We start from the raw sequence: 19,412 nt of genomic DNA on the forward strand, positions 1-19,412 counted from the left end.
CTAGTTCAGTTCTAGTTCAGTTCTAGTTCAGTTCTAGTTCAGTACTAGTTCAGTTCTAGTTCAGTTCTAGTTCAGTTCTAGTTCAGTTCTAGTTCAGTTCTAGTTCAGATCCAGTTCAGTTTTGATTTAGTTCTAGTACAGTTTTAGCTCAGTTCTAGTTCAGTTCTTCGGCTTTAGTTCAGTTCTAATTCAGTTCGTGTGCAGTTTTAATTTAATTTTAATGCAGTCCTTGTTCAATTTTAATCTAGTTTTAGTTCTATTTTAGTTTCAGATTAGTTTTAATAAAATTTTAGTTTAAACATATAGTTTAAGCATAAACTATATATTATGTGTTTGGACCTTTAGCCGGCTTGCAATCGATTTTAAGCCGCCGCCGTCGTTATTATATATCGGCGCAGGGTTCTGCAACCGTGTTGTTGAGGTTAGAATTTTGACAATGGCTGTGGATAGCGTTTCTCCTGCACTTGCAAGTAAATAATTAAAAAAAATTATAAATAATTGTTAAATTTTACAAAATTTCTTATTAAAGTGTAATTTATCAAAAGTACTTTGTGGTTAAAATAAAAGTTTTCAAAATTAATTTGTCTTAAGGGCAAAAAATGTGAAAGAAAAAATTTTCATTACTCATTCCACCACCACCGTCACTTTGACAAAGAAAAATTTTCTCTTTTTTTTCTGTTGTAGTGTTTAATTCTTTTTTTTTTGCTATACTATTGTTGTTGTTTTAACTAAACATATTTTTTTGTTGTTCTTTCTTTTACAGTTCGCTCTAGCGTGGGAATCGAACTATGGGCTTCGTCGGGGTCTAAGCAACCCTATGAGCACAAAGACAATTTACCACGAGAGGAGACGAAAAATTCTCGATCAATTTCATTCAGCCCAGATGGTCGTTACTTTGCCTATTCGAATGGCCGAGAGGTAATGGTTTTAAGAACATCGGACTGGCAGCTACAATGTTCCCTGCCACGTCCGAAGGCTTTTTATTTGAAATTCTCACCGCGTGGCAATTATTTATGCACCTGGGAACTGTATGTCATCACCAAGGACATTCCCGAAGGTTCGCCCAATATGTTTGTGTATGAAATGGCTAGCGGTAAGGAGGTATTTAGCATTGTGCAGAAGAAACAAAGCGATTGGGAACCTTCATGGTCATCGGACGAAAGCATATTTGCTACCGTCATTGGTGGCGAGGCCTTGTTCTATGATCTGACACAAGGTGTTGAGGGTTTCAATGCAAGTGTTAAGAAAATAGGCGGCAGTAAGGGTGGTACCTTGTCGGTGGGTCCCGGCAATAGTCCACCGTTTATAGCCATCTATACACCCGGTGCCAAGGGGGCACCATCGATGTGTAAACTCTATAAGTATCCAGCATTGGGTCAAAATCAAACGGTGGCCTGTAAAAGTTTCTTCAATGCCGATCGTGTTGAATTAATATGGAATCGTCGAGGTACTGGCCTCTTGCTATTGACCAGTACGGAAGTCGATAAGACGGGTGCTTCGTATTATGGTAATCAGGCTTTGCACTTTTTAAATACTAAGGGTGATTCATGTTCCGTGCCATTGTGTAAGTATTCAAAGAGATGGAGAGAAAGTGCGAGAATTGAAGTAATTAAAATGAAAAAAGGAGTGTCTGTTATTACTTTTTTCATATATTTACTTTAATTGTTTTGGCTAAGGATAGTTGCGATTGTTAATTGTTATATTTTTTTCAATTTACAGCTAAAGAGGGTCCTGTACATTGCGTTAAATGGAGTCCTAAAGCTACTGAATTTGTGGTAGTTTATGGTTATATGCCATCTAAGGCGGCTTTATATAATTTGAAATGTGATGTCGTTTTTGATTTTGGCGAAGGACCACGCAATTGTGCCTATTTTAATAGTTTTGGAAATCATATCCTTTTTGAAAATTTTTTTTACATACTTTTACATTTTTATTCTTTGTCATATTACTTTTCCAAGTTTTCCTTAACTTCTTAGCACTAGTCGTTTTAGCTGGTTTTGGAAACTTGCCTGGCAATGTGGAAATTTGGGATGTATCGAAAAAGGAGAAGCTTGCCAATATTAAATGCCCCGATACTACCCATTTTGAATGGAATCCTAATGGCGAGTATTTTGTAACCGCTACTACGGCTCCCAGATTACGTATAGGCAATGGGTAAGTTTATTCCATTACTTAACAACTGAGAAAAAGTTTGTAAATTTCGATCTAACTAAATTTAAAATATTTTTGAGGTTATGTTTTATTTTCTTTATAACCTGCATAAAAGTTTTAAACTTTTTTTATTCTTTTCTAACATTACAGCTTCAAAGTTTATCACTACTCGGGTGCTCTATTGCACGAGACCATTTGGCCCCAGGGTCAGGAGCTATTGGCCGTTGAATGGCAACAATTTGCTGATAATACATTTAAAGAACCTGTAATCACCAAGGTTAAGCATGAAGGTATCAAATCGAGCCAACCGGAGGCAAGTAAGAAGGTCTATACACCACCACACTTGCGCTTTATGAGTGAAGGAAAAAATCCAGAGAAATTTGTACCACAGTCGCAAAGCACTATACCAGGACTACCACCAGGTAATCCAAGACAATTTTGGCAAAGAAAATATGATTTAGATAAACCGCTTATGAGACCAGGAGCATGGAGAGAACAGCAACAAACACATAATCGGGAACAAATGCCCAGTGTTAGTGGTGCAGGGGGAGGAGGAGGAGGAGGTGTACAACGTCATACATTAAATAGAAAACAACAACGTTATAATCCTTATAACCAATCAAGAAGACGTTATTAGTTTTAGTTTTTTTAATAGTTTTAAGTTTTCAATTGCATATTCTAATAAATTTTAAGATACAAAGCTAAATATTTCTCTGTGCTTTCTGTTTATTTTAAGGTTATTCTTCCTCACAAGCCAACAATAAGAAACAGGGTGCTCAAAAGTCTCATCAACAACAGCAGCAGCAGCAACAAAATCCTAAGGGTTTTAAACAGCAACAGCAGCAGCAACAACATAATAAGAATAGAAAAAATGAGCACAACAACGAAAACAACCACAACAACAATGGTGCTAATAACACTAGAAACAATAGAGGAGGAAGAGGTGGAGATAATAACAACAGCAATGGTGGACAACCAGGAGCCAATAATTACAATAGAATGAATAAAATGCAGGCAGAAGGAACTGGTGACGTAGCTGCTGTAAGCAACAATGAACAGCAACAGCAGCAAACAATGCCGCAACAACAACAACAACAGCACAACAAACGTCAACAAAATCAACGTCGTCAGCAGCAAAATCCACAATTTAATCAACAAAGAAGACAACAACAACAGCAACAGCAGCAACATAATCAAGCTAACTCTGGTGAAAATGTCGCAGTTGAAGGACAACAGCCACAGCAGCAAAATTTGCAACAGCCAAACCAACAACAGCAGCAAACTTCTAAAAAGGCTGCTAATCCTGAAAAGGAGAAAAAAATACGCAATGTTGCCAAAAAATTGTCGGATATTAAAAAATTAAAAGCCCGTCAAGATCAGGGTGAAGTTTTGGAATTAAATCAATTGAATAAAATTGAAATGGAGTCGAAATTTCTCGAAGAGCTTAAAGCTTTAAAATTATCTGCCTAAGAAGTAAATCTTTAAAGCTTTTCTTAAACACTCTACTTCCTTTTTTTTATTATTTTCGATATAACTTAAAAAAATACAAAAAAAATGTTTTTTTATAAAATCTGCAAAAAAAAAAAAACTTTTTTAAAATTTTGTGACTTTTTTAAAACTAAAAAGGGAAGTTAGTTATGAAATTGCTTAAATTATATGTTCCAAAATATTTGCGAAAAAAAAATTATTAAAAATTAACAAAAACAAATCAACAAAAATAGATTTTTCTAAAACTCTCTGCTATTTTGTATAAATTTGCCTGTTATTAACCAGATTTGTTTATAATTGTCAATGTGTTTTTAAACAAATTTGAAAAAAATTGAAATTTGTAATTATTGGCTTAATTAACTATTGTTTTTTACTGATGTCTCTCTTACCCTTCTGCCCCTACATGTGTTTTATTAAAATTTCTCTTTTTTTCTCTCTCTTAAGTTGTTTTTTTATTATTTAAATGTGAAACAAACAAATTCCAAACAAATTAATTTTTTATAACAAATTATGTTTTTTTTTATTTAAAAATTTATTTCAAATTAAATTTATTTTTTATTATATATTTTTTTATTATTATCATGAAAAAAAAACAAACCAACCAAGAACAACAACAAAAGTAACAGAAAATAATTGTGATTTATCAAAAAAGAAAAACATATTTACAAAAACAACATAAAATTAAACAAAAGAAAAAAAAAACTATTAAAGCAATAATTGCAAAATAAAACAAAAAATCGCATATTGGTAAAACAAAAAGTTAATTTTTTATTTAATTTTTTTATTTTATTAACATATTGCTGCAACATGTTGATAACATTTGATTTTAGCTGTAACATTGCTGCGGCAGCAATGTATATGTTGATTAGATTTACAACTCAAATAGAATTAAATTGAACTGGAACTAATACTAAAACTGAACTAGAACAGAGCAAGAACAGAAATGGAACTGAACTTTAATATAACCAACTATGATCTAGACCTCAATTTCAGCTAATGTAGAACTGAACTGGAAATAATCTAGAAGTGATTTAGAGCTCATCTTAAACTAGATATGACACTAGAACTGAATGGAAGCTTATCTTAAACTTTATCACAAATGATCTAGAACTGATCTGAGCAACTAATCTAACAGTTATAAAACTGATCAAACTGATACAAAATAAGTTTTAAAATTTTTTTCTGTATATTTTCAACATAATCTAAAAATATGTTAAAATAACAACATAATAATTAAAGGTTTTTTCAACTTATAACTTAGGTATCCCATTTAGATTCTTTTTTAATAAAAACTTCTTTACCATCATCACTAACAGCCGTATAATAGCCTAAACTTTCATATTTCCATCTCATATAGGTTATATAGCCAAAAACACCGGTAATACAAGCCAAACCAACACCCATAACAATTTTATTCTAAAAAAAAAATCAAAAAAAATATTAGCTTGGAAACATTACAACATCTAAAAAATCTCTTACCGGTCTTGTATACAATTCAAAATTTATCAAACGAAATACATTGGTAGTCTTGACCTGTCGTATGCCATCACCGGGTTCAGCTACTCGTGTAGAATTTTGTGCTTTTGTAAGGGGTTCCTTGTCAGTCATTATGTTTAAATGTTTTGCGTACAACTTATTTCATTAATTTATAACAAAATTTCATTAATTATATTTATATTTCAAGCAAAATATTAACAATTTTAAAAATCTTGTGTTTATTTTGTTTCAAGTGGTTTTGTAATATTAAAAACAAAGCTGCCAGAGATATTATAACATAAAAACCGCCACCTTGTTATTGTGGAGTAGCCATATTTGTATACACAGCATAACAAAACAAAAAACGCTGCAAAATGTAACAAGCTACCAGATGTTAAACAATAATTAAAAGTCTTAATAAAAGTTTTAACATTTTTAAGTTATTATTGGTTTTATTAATTATTTCTTTTAAACTACTTTTATTTATAAGAAATTAAAAAATAATTTTCTTAAAAAAACTATAATTTCTATAAACTTATACCTTTTAAACAAAATACCCAAAAAAGGAAAAACTATAAACACCACGTGGCAACACGTTTACTACTCTATTCACCATTGCTTATAATAATGCCTAAATTATACAACACTGGTCTTTAAGTTTTTTACTTTGCACACAACCAACACGTGTTTTGGACGACGCAAGATTAAAAATTAGTTAAAAGAGAATAAATTATATTAATAAAAAAACGTGCAAAGAAAAAAATAAAACAAATTAAAAATGGCAGCAAATGATCAATTATTAGCTGCAATAATACATGAATATCTACAAAGAAAAGATAAAACTTTGGCGCAAGTTTATCAACACAAAACCAAAGCTGTAAGTTCAAGACAATAAGAAAAAAAACAATGTGCTCGGCCGAAGGAGCCTCGCGCAAAGTACCGCATGTGTATGTATATATGTGTGGGTTTGGAGGTCTATGATGGTTGCATACACAAACACATGGCATTTTTATAAATTTCTTTTTATTTAATTTGCTAATTTCTTTCTATTTCTTCATTTCAGGCCATTGTTGCTAAGGGTTCTCCCAAATTGGAAGACATTTTGCAATACTATGTAAAAAATAGTAAAACAAAAATTCCTCCTGTAAAAACAACTGAAGATAGCGATAGTGACAGTGATTCTGAGGAAGAAACCCCTAAGAAAGCAGCTGCTCTTGTCAGCAATGGCAAGCCTGCCGCTAAGAAAGCAGACTCCAGCTCTGAAGATTCCTCCGATGATAGCAGTGATGAGGAGAAAAAACCCGCTGCCAAACCAGCAGCTAAAGTAAATGGTGTGACTAAGAAACAGGAATCATCAGATGACTCCGATGACAGCAGTGATGATGAAAAACCTGCTGCTAAGGCTGCCGCGCCAGCTAAACCTGCTGCTGCTGCCGCTAAGAAACAAGAATCTTCCGAAGATTCTTCTGAGGATAGCAGTGATGATGAGAAGAAACCAGCAGCTAAAGCTACTCCTGCTAAACCTGCTCCTGCTAAGAAACAAGAATCTTCGGAAGATTCTTCTGATGATAGCAGTGATGACGAGAAGAAACCAGCAGCTAAAGCTACTCCTGCTAAACCAGCTGTTGTTGCCGCTAAGGCTAAGAAAGACGATTCTTCTGATGATTCTTCTGACGATAGTGAAGATGAAAAGCCAGCTGCTAAAGCGGCACCAGCAAAACCTGCTCCAGTTGCTGCTAAAAAAGCCGAGTCCAGCAGCGATGATGACAGCTCTGAAGATGAAAAACCAGCAGCCAAGAAACCTGCTCCAGTTGCTGCGAAAAAAGCCGACTCTAGCAGTGATGATTCTTCCAGTGAAGATGAAAAACCTAAAGCTACTGCTGTAGCTAAGAAACCAGCTGCTGTAGTAGCCAAAAAAGCCGACTCCAGCAGTGATGATTCGTCCAGTGAAGATGAAAAACCTGCTGTTAAACCAGTAGTTAACAAAGCTGCCGCTGTAGCAGCTAAAAAGAAGGCTGACTCCTCTTCGGATGATTCCTCCTCCGATGATGACGATGAACCAGCAGCCAAGAAACCCGCTGTAGCTGCTCCTGCTAAAAAGAAAGCAGCTTCATCATCCGATGATTCCTCATCCGATGAAGAGGAAGCTGCCAAACCAGTAGCTGCTAAAGCTGCTACTCCAGCCAAAAAGGCCGACTCCAGTTCTGATGATTCCTCAGATTCTGATGATGAGCCACCAGCTAAGAAGGCTAATGTTACTCCTGCCGCAGCTGCTAAGCCTAAAAAAGCTGACAGTTCTAGCGATGATAGTTCGGATGAAGATGAAAAGCCCGCTAAAAAACCTGCTGCAGCCGCTGCTACACCAGCCAAAAAGGCAGCCAAGTCTGACGATAGCGATGATAGCTCTAGTGATGAAGAACCAGAAAGTGCACCTGCAGTTAAACCTGGTCAAAAGAGAAAATTTAGTGAATCAAATGCCGCCGACACACCCAACAACAAATACAGTAATTTTGTGAAATCTGGCGAAGTAAAGGTAAGTTTTTTTTTAATTTTTTCCTTAATTTCTGGAATCTAAGACTGTTTTTTAAAAGCTCGATCTTGAGATTTTTTAAACACATACAATTGGAAATAATAGGTTTAAAGTATTATCTGAATTTGACTTGATTCTTTGTTGCCGCTATATACTTTTCTAAAGTTCAAATTTTTTAACACAACGAAAAGCTAGATACATAGAATGACAGATAGATACATAGAAAGATAGGCAGATAGATAGATAGATAGATAGATAGATAGATAGATAGATAGATAGATAGATAGATAGATAGATACACAGAAAAATAGGCAGATAGATAGATAGATAGATAGATAGATAGATAGATAGATAGATAGATAGATACATAGAAAGATAGACAGATAGATAGATAGATAGATAGATAGATAGATAGATAGATAGATAGATAGATAGATAGATAGATAGATAGATATATAGGCAGATAGATAGATACATAGAAATATAGGCTGATAGATAGATGGATAGATGGATAGATGGATAGATGGATATATGGATAGATAGATAGATAGATAGATAGATAGATAGATAGATAGATAGATAGATAGATAGATAGATAGATAGATAGATAGATAGATAGATAGATAGACAGACAGACAGACAGATAGATAGATAGATAGATAGATAGATAGATAGATAGATAGATAGATAGATAGATAGATAGATAGATAGACAGACAGATAGATAGATAGATAGAGAGACAAATAGACAGATAGATAGATAGATAGATAGATAGATAGATAGATAGATAGATAGATAGATAAATAGATAGATATATTGAAAAACATCACTTTATTTTTGTAAAAAGTAGTCTTATCTAAATGTACATTTTTATATTTCCTATTCTTTCCATTTGTTTTAACTCTCATTTATACAAGCAGCAAAATGGATTTGCTTCTTCAACTCCTGCCAATAGAAGTTTTAACAATAAGAATAATAATAGTAATCAATTTACACCACAATCTAGTGGTAAAAAGAAAAACGAACCGTTTAGACGTGTACGTGATGAAGAGGTGGAGATTGATGAAAGAGTTAAAGACATGTCTTTCGAAGCCAAGGTAAGTGCCTCAAAACGAAGAAGAAAAAATAAAATAAAATGTTTGCAAAACTTCTTAAACTGAAACATACAAATAATTAAAACTGAAGATTGTGGGCGATTTAAACATAAAAGCAAAAGAAGGAAATTTAAAGGCACAAATATGAAAAAGCCTTTTTTTTAAATAACCAAACATAATTTTATTTTTCTTGTTTTAAACAAAAAAAAAAAAGAAAAGAATTTGAGGCACTTATTGATGGTTTTTCTTTTATAAAAATAATTAATTTGTTTCTATTATAAAACCATATATAACAAAAAATAAGGCTAATTTATTTGTGTTTTTAATTTCCTTCTTTTACTTTCATGTTTTAAAACAACAGGATGGTGAAGAAACTACAAATGGAGGCTTTAAGAAATTCGGTGATCGCAAATCATTTGGTGGCTTTGAAAAGGGAGGACGTGGTCGTGGTGGTGGTGGCGATCGCGGTGGTAGAGGCCGTGGTGGTGGCGGTGATCGTGGTGGTAAAGGCCGTGGTGGTTTCGGTGGTGGTGATCGTGGTGGTAGAGGCCGTGGTGGTTTCGGTGGTGGTGATCGTGGCGGTAGAGGTCGTGGTGGCTTTGGTGGTGGTGATCGCGGTGGCAGAGGTCGTGGTGGTTTTGGTGGTTCAAATAAACCTTTCAACAAATCCTTTGATGGTGGCTCAGCGGGACAAAACAAAAAGATTACCTTTGATGACTAAGCTTGCAATTATCTATTTAAAAAAAAAAGAACTTAGTGTAAATTCTTTTCACTTTCCACCGCACCTTTTAGTTTGTTTGTTAAGGCTTTTAAAATGACTTCCACAAATTTGCTTCTTTTTTAGTTATTGAATGTTTAATTGGTTATGCAAACATTGTAATGCATTTTATTTTATAAGATCAACTAACACTATTTTGTATTTTAACTTTGTTAGAAAAACGCTGCTGGTTCCTGGGGTGATAAAGCCAATAGAGATTTAAAATTCACTCGTGGCAAATCATTCAAACATGAAAAAACCAAGAAGAAGCGTGGCAGTTATCGTGGTGGAGCAATTGATATGGGAGTTAATTCCATTAAATTTGAATAAGTTTATATAATTTAAAAAGAAAGAAAGCAACAACAAAACATAAAGGACCTTTAAAACTTTTGACACTTTACTAATGACTTAAAAGGAATGTAATGTTTTTTTAAGTAATATAAATGTGACATTTTTTTTAGAGTATAAGCTTACAAGGTCCCTTATCTATCCTTCTTTTTTATATTTGTAATATTATTTTTAAACAAACTTATTTTCTCCTACCATATTTTTTTTATTTACCTTAATTGTTTAAATGGAATTTCAATATTTAAACGTATTTTCTTATTAAGAATTTTTTTTTAAACACAAAAAAATGCATTATATTTATTAATGTATTTTTTTTAATATACATATTTACAAGTATAAATATATATTATACACAATAAAATAATTACAACATAGCTTTAGATAACAAAAATAAAATTACATATTTTGTAAAACAAAACTCAAAAAACAACGTAGTGTGTTCCTTTTGGATTATTCATCTGCGATTTAAAAGGATTTGTCTGCAAACAACAGATTTGCTGCAACTTCAACAATAAAGACTTCAAAACATTGAATACCGATAAGATAGATATATAGATAGATAGACAGACAGACAGATAGATAGATAGATAGATAGATAGATAGATAGATAGATAGATAGATAGATAGATAGATAGATAGATAGATAGATAGTTAGATAGATAGATAGATAGATAGATAGATAGATAGATAGATAGATAGATAGATAGATAGATAGATAGATAGATAGATATATGGATAGATAGAGAGGAAGCAAGAAAGCGAAGGCCCTAGACAAGAATAGCCCCCATTAGAGGGAAAAAATACGTGGAAAATAGTATATAGGGTAATCTCCGCAACGCCTTTCTTTTTTAACTAGGCGTAACCGAAATGAAATTGGATAATATTAAGAGCTTGAGGAAAGCCTATGGTACCACTAAGACGGCAACAATAAGCCTTCCATCGGAAATATCCCACCAAGTCCCACAAATTTAAAAGGTGAATATAGGATGAGTAGTTTGTCATATAAGAGAAATTGTGAACATACGTCAATGCTTGGAGTATGGACACATAGCCTACAATACTTGGAAAGACAGATCTAAACTGTGTTGAAGGTGCGGAACAAGTGGTCGCATAGCAAAAGATTGCACAAAAGATCCAGAATGTGTGCTCTGCAAACAAATGTAAAGAGGAGATACCAACCACACGGCAGGTAGCGCAAAGGCATCTATATATGTAGCTGTTGTGCCCCGCTTTTGTTGAAAAAAGTCGAAAAGTTGACTGTTTTGATCAGAAAAGTCGATAACTCGATTATCTTCTGTGAAAAAGGTTGAAAAGTCGAAAAGTCGAAAAGTTGAAATAAGTCGAAAATTCGTAAAAAGTCGGAAAGTTGAAAAAGTCAACAATTCGAAAAAGTCATAAAGTCGGAAAAAGTTGAAAAGTGGAAAAAATCGAAAAGTCGAAATAGTCGATAACTCGACTATCGTCTTTGAAAAAATCGAAAAAAGTTGAAAAAATTTACAATTCGAAAAAAATTCAAAAAGTCGGAAAAAGTTAAAAAGTCCAAAAAAAAAAATCGAAAAGTCGGAAAATGACAAAAAGTTGAAAAAAGTCGAAAAGTTGGAAAAAGTCGAAAGTTGGAAAAAGTCGAAAACAGTCGAAGTCGGAAAAGGTTGAAAAGTTGAAAAAAGTCAAAAACAGTCAAAATGTCGAAAAGTCCGAAAAGGTTGAAAATTCGAAAAGTCAAGAAGTCTAAAAAAGTCGAAATGTGGGAAAAAGTCGAAAATTTGACTATATATATATAAAATACTTAAAATCGAAAAGTCTAAAAGTCGACTTTTAATTAAATGGAAAAAAGTCGAAAAATCAACTTTTCAAAAATGTAAAAAGTTGAAAAATCGACTTTTAACTAAATGCAAAAAGTCGAAAAAAGTCAAAAAGTCGAGAAGTCTAAAAAGACGAATAGTCGATTACTCGACTATCGTCTTTAAAAAATGTCCATAAGTCGAAAAAAATCGAAAAAAGTTGAAAAAAGTCGACAATTCGAAAAAAATTCGAAAAGTCGGAAAAAGTTGAAAAGTAAAAAAAAATGAAAAATCGACTTTTAACTAAATGCTAAAAGTCGAAAAAAGTCGAAACTTGGAAAAAATCGAAAAAAGTAGAAAAGTCGAGAAGTCTAAAAAAAGTCGATAACTCGACTATCGTTTTTGAAAAAAGTCCATAAGTCGAAAAAAGTTGAAAAAAGTCGACAATTCGAAAAAAATTCGAAAAGTCGGAAAAAGTTGAAAATTCAAAAAAAATAATAAAAAATCGAAAAGTCGAAAAGTCGGAAAAAGTCAAAAATGTCGGAAAAAGATGAAAAGTTGAAAAAAGTCGATAAGTCGGAAAAAGTCGAAAAGTTGGAAAAATTCGAAAACTGTCAAAATGTTGAAAAAGCCGAAAAGTTGACTATTTATAAAATACTTAAAATCTAAAAGTCTAAAAGTCGATTTTTAATTAAATGAAAAAAGTCGAAAAATCAACTTTTCAAAAATGCAAAAAGTTGAAAAATCGACTTTTAACTAAATGCAAAAAGTCGAAAACTTGGAAAAAATCGAAAAAAGTCGAAAAGTCGGAAAAGGTTGAAAAGTCGAAAAAATTTGGAAAAAATCGACTGTTTATAAAATACTTAATGTCGAAAAGTCTACTTTTAGTTAAATAAAAAAAGTCGAAAAATCGACTTTTCAAAAATGCAAAAAGTTGACTTTTCAAAAATGCAAAAAGTCGACTTTTCTTTTCAACTATAGAACCCTAGTTGAAAGCATTATTTTTTAAAAACTTTTTCTTAAAGTACTCTCACCAACCACCCATTTCAACTTTCTGAGTTCAATAACACTTTTTTTTCTCATTAAAAAGGGAAATTTTATTAACAAAAAAACTAGAAAACTAGAAAACTTTATTTAATTTTAAATATTCATATATGCAGTTGATATGATTGTTTAAATGTTATTAACATTTGGTTGAAACTAATAAATTTCAAATTATGCAGTTATGTATATTATTTTATAATTGTTATCATGTGAAAATATCTACTAAATATAACCAAAAAAAAAAAAACACAATCAGTTTAGTTACATTTGTTTTTACAATAATTTCGCTTTTATGCAAAGTTACACAAAAATATCAGTAATATGTTGAAAATCCGGTTGCATTTGACATTAAGTCGTTAAGAAAAAAACGCACAAGAAAAAAAAAACAAAAGATAAAAGAAACACAGGTGAAAAATTCAATAAAATATAACGTTTAATTACTTTAAGACACACACACTTTTTTGGCAACTATTACAAGATATTTAACCCATTAGGGGAAGAGAGGAGAAATTCGAAAGTTATTTGATTAAATTGTTTACAAAAACTTTGAAACTGATCTAAAATGTTCTTTAAATAGATAGTTGAACGTTAAATTTCTCTAAATTATAAAAAATCCTAAATACCTTAAGGGATTAATATTACACCAACAACAACTACAACAAAACCTATGATATACTACAATAAAACTAAATAATTGACAAACGAAATTTCCGAAAAAAAATCTAAAGTTAATACAAAGAAAAAAAAAACTAGTCTAGTGACTTTCGCTAATTGCAAGTGAATGGTAAAATGACAACTACAACTACAACAGCAACAATAAAACATTAATATTATGCTTTTTAATGAAATCATAACAAAAACAACAACAAGAATAACAACAAACTATTAAAAGACCCGGTAAATGAACATAATCTTCATTGAAAGAAAAAAAAAAAAAACAAAAAACACCTTAAAGGGGAGGGTCGTCAGTTTTTTTTTTTTTTGTTTAGATCATTAAATAAATAATGTAAAATAAGAAAATTTATTTTCAAATGGAACTGATATGATATGAGCGTTTGTAATTGAGAAAAATTTGTAATTATTTTCTTTAAGGAAGAAGGAAACTTTTTGGTATTAGAGAAAATTGTCTTCTTCTGTCTTTATTGGACTCTTTTCTCTTTCATCTTAATGAAATAACTTTAAAAGTGTCTTTTTAGAGTATTTTCTATAGAAAAGTATCTTATTAAGACTTAGATAATTGTCTTTATTAAACTCTATAGAAAAGTGCTTTCTTTAGACATTTTTCTATAGAAGTGTCTTCTTTAGACTCTTTTATTAAGAAAAGTTTCTTCTTTCGATTCTTTTCTATAGAAAAGTGTATTTTATATTCTATAGATACTTTTCTTTTTTGTTTAGACTCTTTTATAAAGAAAAGTGTCTTCTTTAGACTCTTTACTATACAAAAGTATCTTTTTTAAAGTCTTTTCTATAGAAACGTGTCTTCTTTAGACTATTTTCTATGGAAAAGTGTCTCTTTATGGTATTTTCTATAGACAAGTGTCTTCTTTAAACCCTTTTCTATAGAAAAGTGTCTTTGTAGATTCTTTTCTATAGAAATGTTTATTTTTAGACACATTTCTATAGAAATGTGTATTTTTAGACATTTTCTATTGAAAAGTGTCTTCTTTTAACGCTTTTCTATAGAATAGTGTTTTTTAAAATCTTTTCCATACAAGTGTCTTCTTTAGAGTCTTTTCTATAGAAAAGTCTCTCCTTTAAAGTCTTTTCTATCAAAAATTATCGTCTTTAGACTCTTTTCTATGGAAAAGTGTCTTCTTTAGACTCTTTTCTATATAAAAGTGTCTTCTTTAGACTTCTTTTGACTCTTTTCTATAGAAAAGGGTCTTCATTCGACTCTTTTTTATAGAACAGTACACTTTTCTATAAAAACCTATCTTTTTAAACTCTTTTATATAGAAATACTTATTTTTAGATTATTTTTTTATGGAAAAGTGTCTTCTTTAGACTCGTTTCTATAGAAAAGTGTCATTTTATAGTATTTTATATAGAAAAGTGTCTTCTTTAGAACCTTTACTATAGAAAAATGTCTTTTTAGATTCTTTTCTATAGAAATGTGTCTTCTTTAGTCTATTTTTATTAAAAAGTGTCTTCTTTACACTCTTTTCTATAGAAAAATATCTTCTTAGAGCCTTTTTCATTGAAAAGTGTATTTTTATGGTATTTTCTATAGAAAAGTGTCTTTTTAGATTCTTTTGTGTTCTTTAGACTCGTTTCTATACAAAAGTGTCATTTTATAGTATTTTATATAGAAAAGTGTCTTCTTTAGACCATTTTCTATAGAAAAATGTCTTCTTTAGAGCCTTTTCCATGGAAAAGTGTCTTTTTATGGTATTTTCTATAGAAAAGTGTCTTCTTTAGACCCTTTTCTATAGAAAAGTGTCTTTGTAGATTCTTTTCTATAGAAATGTGTATTTTTAGACTATTTTTATAAAAAAGTGTCTTCTTTAGACTATTTTCTATGGAAAAGTGTCTTTTTATAGTATTTTCTATAGAAAAGTGTCTTTTTAGATTCTTTTCTATATAAATGTGTCTTCTTTACACTCTTTTCTATAGAAAATGTCTTCTTTAGAGCCTTTTCCATGGAAAAGTGTCTTTTATGGTATTTTCTATAGAAAAGTGTATTCTTTAGACCCTTTTCTATAGAAAAGTGTCTTTGTAGATTCTTTTCTATAGAAATGTGTATTTTTAGACTATTTTTATTAGACTCTTTTCTATGGAAATGTGTCTTTTTATAGTATTTTCTATAGAAAAGTGTCTTCTTTAGACCCTTTTCTATAGAAATGTGTATTTTTACACTATTTTTATTATAAAGTGTCTTCTTTACTCTCTTTTCTATAGAAAAGTTTCTTTTTACACTCTTTTCAATAGAAAAATGTCTTCTTTAGAGCCTTTTCCATAGAAAAGTGTCTTTTTTAGATTCTTTTCTATTGAAATGTGTATTTTTAGACTCCTTCCATTGAAAAATGCCTTCTTTTGACTTTTTTTCTATAGAATAGTGTTTTTTTAAATCTTTTCCATACAAGTGTCTTCTTTAGAGTCCTCTTTTCTATCCAAAATTATCTTCTTTAGACTCTTTTCTATGAAAAAGTGTATTCTTTAGACTTTCTATATAAAAGTGTCTTGTTTAGACTTCTTTTGACTCTTTTCTTTAGAAAAATGTCTTCATTAGACTCTTTTTTTATAGAACAATACACTTTTCTATAGAAACCTATCTTTTTAAACTGTTTTATATAGAAATGCTTATTTTTAGACTATTTTCTATAGAAAAGTGTCTTTTTAGATTCTTTTTTATAGAAATGTGTCTTCTTTAGACTATTTTTATTAAAAAGTGTCTTCTTTACATTCTTTTCTATAGAAAAATGTCTTCTTAGAGCATTTTTCATGGAAAAGTGTCTTTTTATGGTATTTTCTATAAAAAAGTGTCTTCTTTAGACCCTTTTCTATAGAAAAGTATCTTTGTAGATTCTTTTCTATAGAAATGTGTATTTTTAGACTATTTTTATAAAAAAGTGTCTTCTTTAGACTATTTTCTATGGAAAAGTGTCTTCTTTAGACTCTTTTCTATGTAAAAGTGTCCTTTTATAATATTTTCTATAGAAAAGTGTCTTTTTAGATTATTTTCTATAGAAATGTGTCTTCTTTAGACTATTTTTATTAAAAAGTGTCTTCTTTACACTATTTTCTATAGAGAAGTGTCTTTTTAGATTCTTTTCCGTAGAAATGTGTATTTTTAAACTATTTTTATTAAAAAGTGTCTTCTTATACTCTTTTCTATAGAAAAGTTTCTTTTTACACTCTTTTCAATAGAAAAATGTCTTCTTTAGAGCCTTTTCCATAGAAAAGTGTCTTCTTTAGATTCTTTTCTATTGAAAACGTCTTCTTTTGACTCTTTTCTATAGAAAATTGTCTTCTTTACACATAGAAAAGTGTCCCAAACAAAGAACAATCTTTAGATTCTTTTCTATTGAAATGTGTATTTTTAGACTCCTTCTATTGAAAAATGCCTTCTTTTGACTCTTTTCTATAGAATAGTGTTTTTTTAAATCTTTTCCATACAAGTTTCTTCTTTAGCGTCTTCTTTTCTATCGAAAATTATCTTCTTTAGACTTTTTTTCTATGGAAAAGTGTATTCTTTAGACTCTTTTCTATATAAAAGTGTCTTGTTTAGACTTCTTTTGACTCTTTTCTTTAGAAAAATGTCTTCATTAGACTCTTTTTTTTATAGAACAGTACACTTTTCTATAGAAACCTATCTTTTTAAACTGTTTTATATAGAAATGCTTATTTTTAGACTTTTTCTGTTGAAAACAGTCTTTTTTACTCTTTTTTTTAGAAAAGTGTCTTTTTTACCCTCTTTTCTATAGAAACGTGTCTTCTTTAAACCCATTTCTATAGAAAAGTGTCTTCTTTGGACCCTTTTCTGTAGAAAAGTTTTTTTTTTCTATAGAAAAGTTTCTTTTTACACTCTTTTCAATAGAAAAATGTCTTCTTTAGAGCCTTTTCCATAGAAAAGTGTCTTCTTTAGATTCGTTTCTATTGAAATGTGTATTTTTAAACTCCTTCTATTGAAAAAGTCTTCTTTTGACTCTTTTCTATAGAAAATTGTCTTCTTTACACTCTTTTCTATAGAAAAGTATCTTTTTGCACTCTTATCTATAAAAAAAGTGTCTTCTTTAGAGTCTTTTCTATAGAAAAGATTCTTTTTTTGATAGAAAAGTGTCTTCTTAAGACTCTTTTATATAGAAAAGTGTTTTTTAGACACTTTCTATTGAAAAAATGTCTTTTTTTTGACTATTTTCTTCTTTAGACTCTTTTATAAAAAAGGCTCTAATTTTTTTCTTTTGACTTTTTTCTATAGAAAATTATCTTTTCATATTCTTTTACATATAAAAGTATCTTTTTATACTCTTTTACATAGAAAAACGTTTTCTTTAGACTCTTTTTATGTAGAAAAGTGTTTTTAAGACTCTTTTGTGTCGTTCTTGACTTTTGTATATAGAAAAATGTCTTTTTACTCTTTTATATAGTAAAATGTATTTTTAGAGTCTCTTCTATAGAGAAGTGTCTTTTTAGACACCTTTCTTTGTAAAAGTATCTTCTTTAGACTGTTTTCTATAGAAAAGTATCTTTTTTTGACATCCTTTTACAGAAACGTGTTTTGATATTCATTTCTATAGATAAATGTCATCTTTTGTTTCTTTTCTATTGTAAAGTTTTGAACTTTTTCTATAGAGAATTGTCTTCTTTAGATTCTATTGATTCAAAAGTGCCTTCTTTATAATCTTTTCTATAGAAAAAAGTGTTTTTTAAATTTTTTTTCTATACAAAAATTTATTCTTTTTCTTCTCTTTATTTCATAGAAAAGTGTTTTTTAGAATATTTCTATACAAGTTTGTCTTCTTTGAAATATTTTCTATATAAATTTTTTCTATAGAAACCTGTTTTCTTTTTCTTAGGCTCATTCCTGTAAAAATCCTGCTTTAAGCCCATTCATATGAAAAAAAAGAAAAACATTTTCAAAATCGAAACTTTCCCCAATAGATCTGATATTGAAACATTTTGTTTAACACTTCTTTGTAACGCCCCTTGATAGCGATAAGCGCATCTAAAGTACAAAGTAAATAAATTATATATTTTTAATACATTGACTAGTTATGATATATATTTTGTTTTTGTTATTTTATTAAAAAAAAGAAAAAGTTTAAAAAGTTGGTGAGATTTGTGTGTGCGTTTTTTAAAGACTTTTTTTCAATGGTGTTAATACTCGTAATAGTAATAATGTTAATAATAATGGACTTAAATAATGTTTGTTTGTTTATTTTGTGAAATGGTGAGACAATTTTTTCGCTTTTTTTGTTGTAGTTTGTTAGAAAATAATATACTTTAATTACCAAGATATCTTCTTTTTTTAATTTCATGACATTTTCCTTTCAACAACTAAATAAAAAACGAAAATATAATAAAAAAACTAGTAGTAAGTATTTAATAAAAAGATGAACAAAAATTAAAAAAAAATAATAATAATAATAACTTTCTCAGTTTCATATTTTATAGATAATTATGTAGTTGCATTGACAGTTGTGGCACCTGATTGATGTTTTCCTGTGTAAAAGTCTTCCTTGATATGATTGCTAAAGAAAAATATAGACTAGACTATAGACTAGCCTACAGAATAGACTATACTATAAGACTAAGTATAGTGTAGGCTCTTGACTAGACTATAGACTAGACTATAGACTAGACTATAGACTAGACTAGACTATAGACTAGACTATAGACTATACTATAGACTAGACTATAGACTAGACTATAGACTAGACTATTGACTAGACTATAGACTTGACTATAGACTACATTATAGACTAGACTATAGACTAGACTATAGACTAGACTACAGACTAGACTATACACTAGACTATAGACTAGACTATAGACTAGACTATAAACTAGACTATAACTAAACTATGGACTAGACTAAACTATAGACTAGACTATAGACTTGACTATAGATTAGACTACAAACTACACTAAAGACTAGAATATAGACTAGATTATAGACTACACTGTAGACTAGTCTATAGACTTGACTATAGACTTGACTATAGACTTGACTATAGACTAGACTATAGACTAGACTATAGACTAGACTATAGACTAGACTATAGACTAGACTATAGACTAGA

General features: G+C 30.1%; 4 protein-coding genes across 7 annotated transcripts in view; 2 read left to right on the forward strand and 2 right to left on the reverse strand.

The window, feature by feature from the left end:
- Nucleotides 1–19,412, reverse strand: part of LOC111685649 (delta-1-pyrroline-5-carboxylate dehydrogenase, mitochondrial) — a 28,177-nt gene that overhangs the window by 3,959 nt on the left and 4,806 nt on the right. The gene's annotated exons all lie outside the window — the stretch shown is intronic.
- LOC111688120 (eukaryotic translation initiation factor 2A) lies at nucleotides 328–4,082 on the forward strand. The gene is made up of 6 exons (XM_023450605.2): nucleotides 328–470; nucleotides 764–1,564; nucleotides 1,720–1,890; nucleotides 1,980–2,154; nucleotides 2,302–2,573; nucleotides 2,888–4,082. The coding sequence occupies exons 1-6, from the start codon at nucleotides 437–439 to the stop codon at nucleotides 3,619–3,621; spliced, it is 2,187 nt and encodes a 728-aa protein (XP_023306373.2). The 5' UTR covers nucleotides 328–436; the 3' UTR covers nucleotides 3,622–4,082.
- On the reverse strand, nucleotides 4,803–5,381 carry LOC111688118 (small integral membrane protein 8). The gene is made up of 2 exons (XM_023450602.2): nucleotides 5,119–5,381; nucleotides 4,803–5,055 (listed from the first exon to the last, which is right to left on the reverse strand). Exons 1-2 carry the CDS (start codon nucleotides 5,245–5,247, stop codon nucleotides 4,897–4,899), a joined length of 288 nt encoding a protein of 95 aa, XP_023306370.1. The 5' UTR covers nucleotides 5,248–5,381; the 3' UTR covers nucleotides 4,803–4,896.
- On the forward strand, nucleotides 5,770–9,934 carry LOC111688119 (nucleolar protein dao-5). 4 transcript variants are annotated; one of them, XM_023450604.2, is made up of 4 exons: nucleotides 5,770–5,992; nucleotides 6,179–7,648; nucleotides 8,566–8,742; nucleotides 9,674–9,934. In XM_023450604.2, the coding sequence occupies exons 1-4, from the start codon at nucleotides 5,894–5,896 to the stop codon at nucleotides 9,824–9,826; spliced, it is 1,899 nt and encodes a 632-aa protein (XP_023306372.2). In that variant the 5' UTR covers nucleotides 5,770–5,893; the 3' UTR covers nucleotides 9,827–9,934. The 4 variants fall into 4 exon arrangements, with proteins under 4 accessions (XP_023306372.2, XP_046809186.1, XP_046809187.1 ...); XM_046953230.1 differs by having other exon boundaries at nucleotides 9,101–9,759; XM_046953231.1 differs by having other exon boundaries at nucleotides 8,566–8,682; nucleotides 9,101–9,759.

This window comes from Lucilia cuprina, chromosome 5 (assembly GCF_022045245.1).
Source record: "Lucilia cuprina isolate Lc7/37 chromosome 5, ASM2204524v1, whole genome shotgun sequence".
Classification (NCBI taxonomy): domain Eukaryota; kingdom Metazoa; phylum Arthropoda; class Insecta; order Diptera; family Calliphoridae; genus Lucilia; species Lucilia cuprina.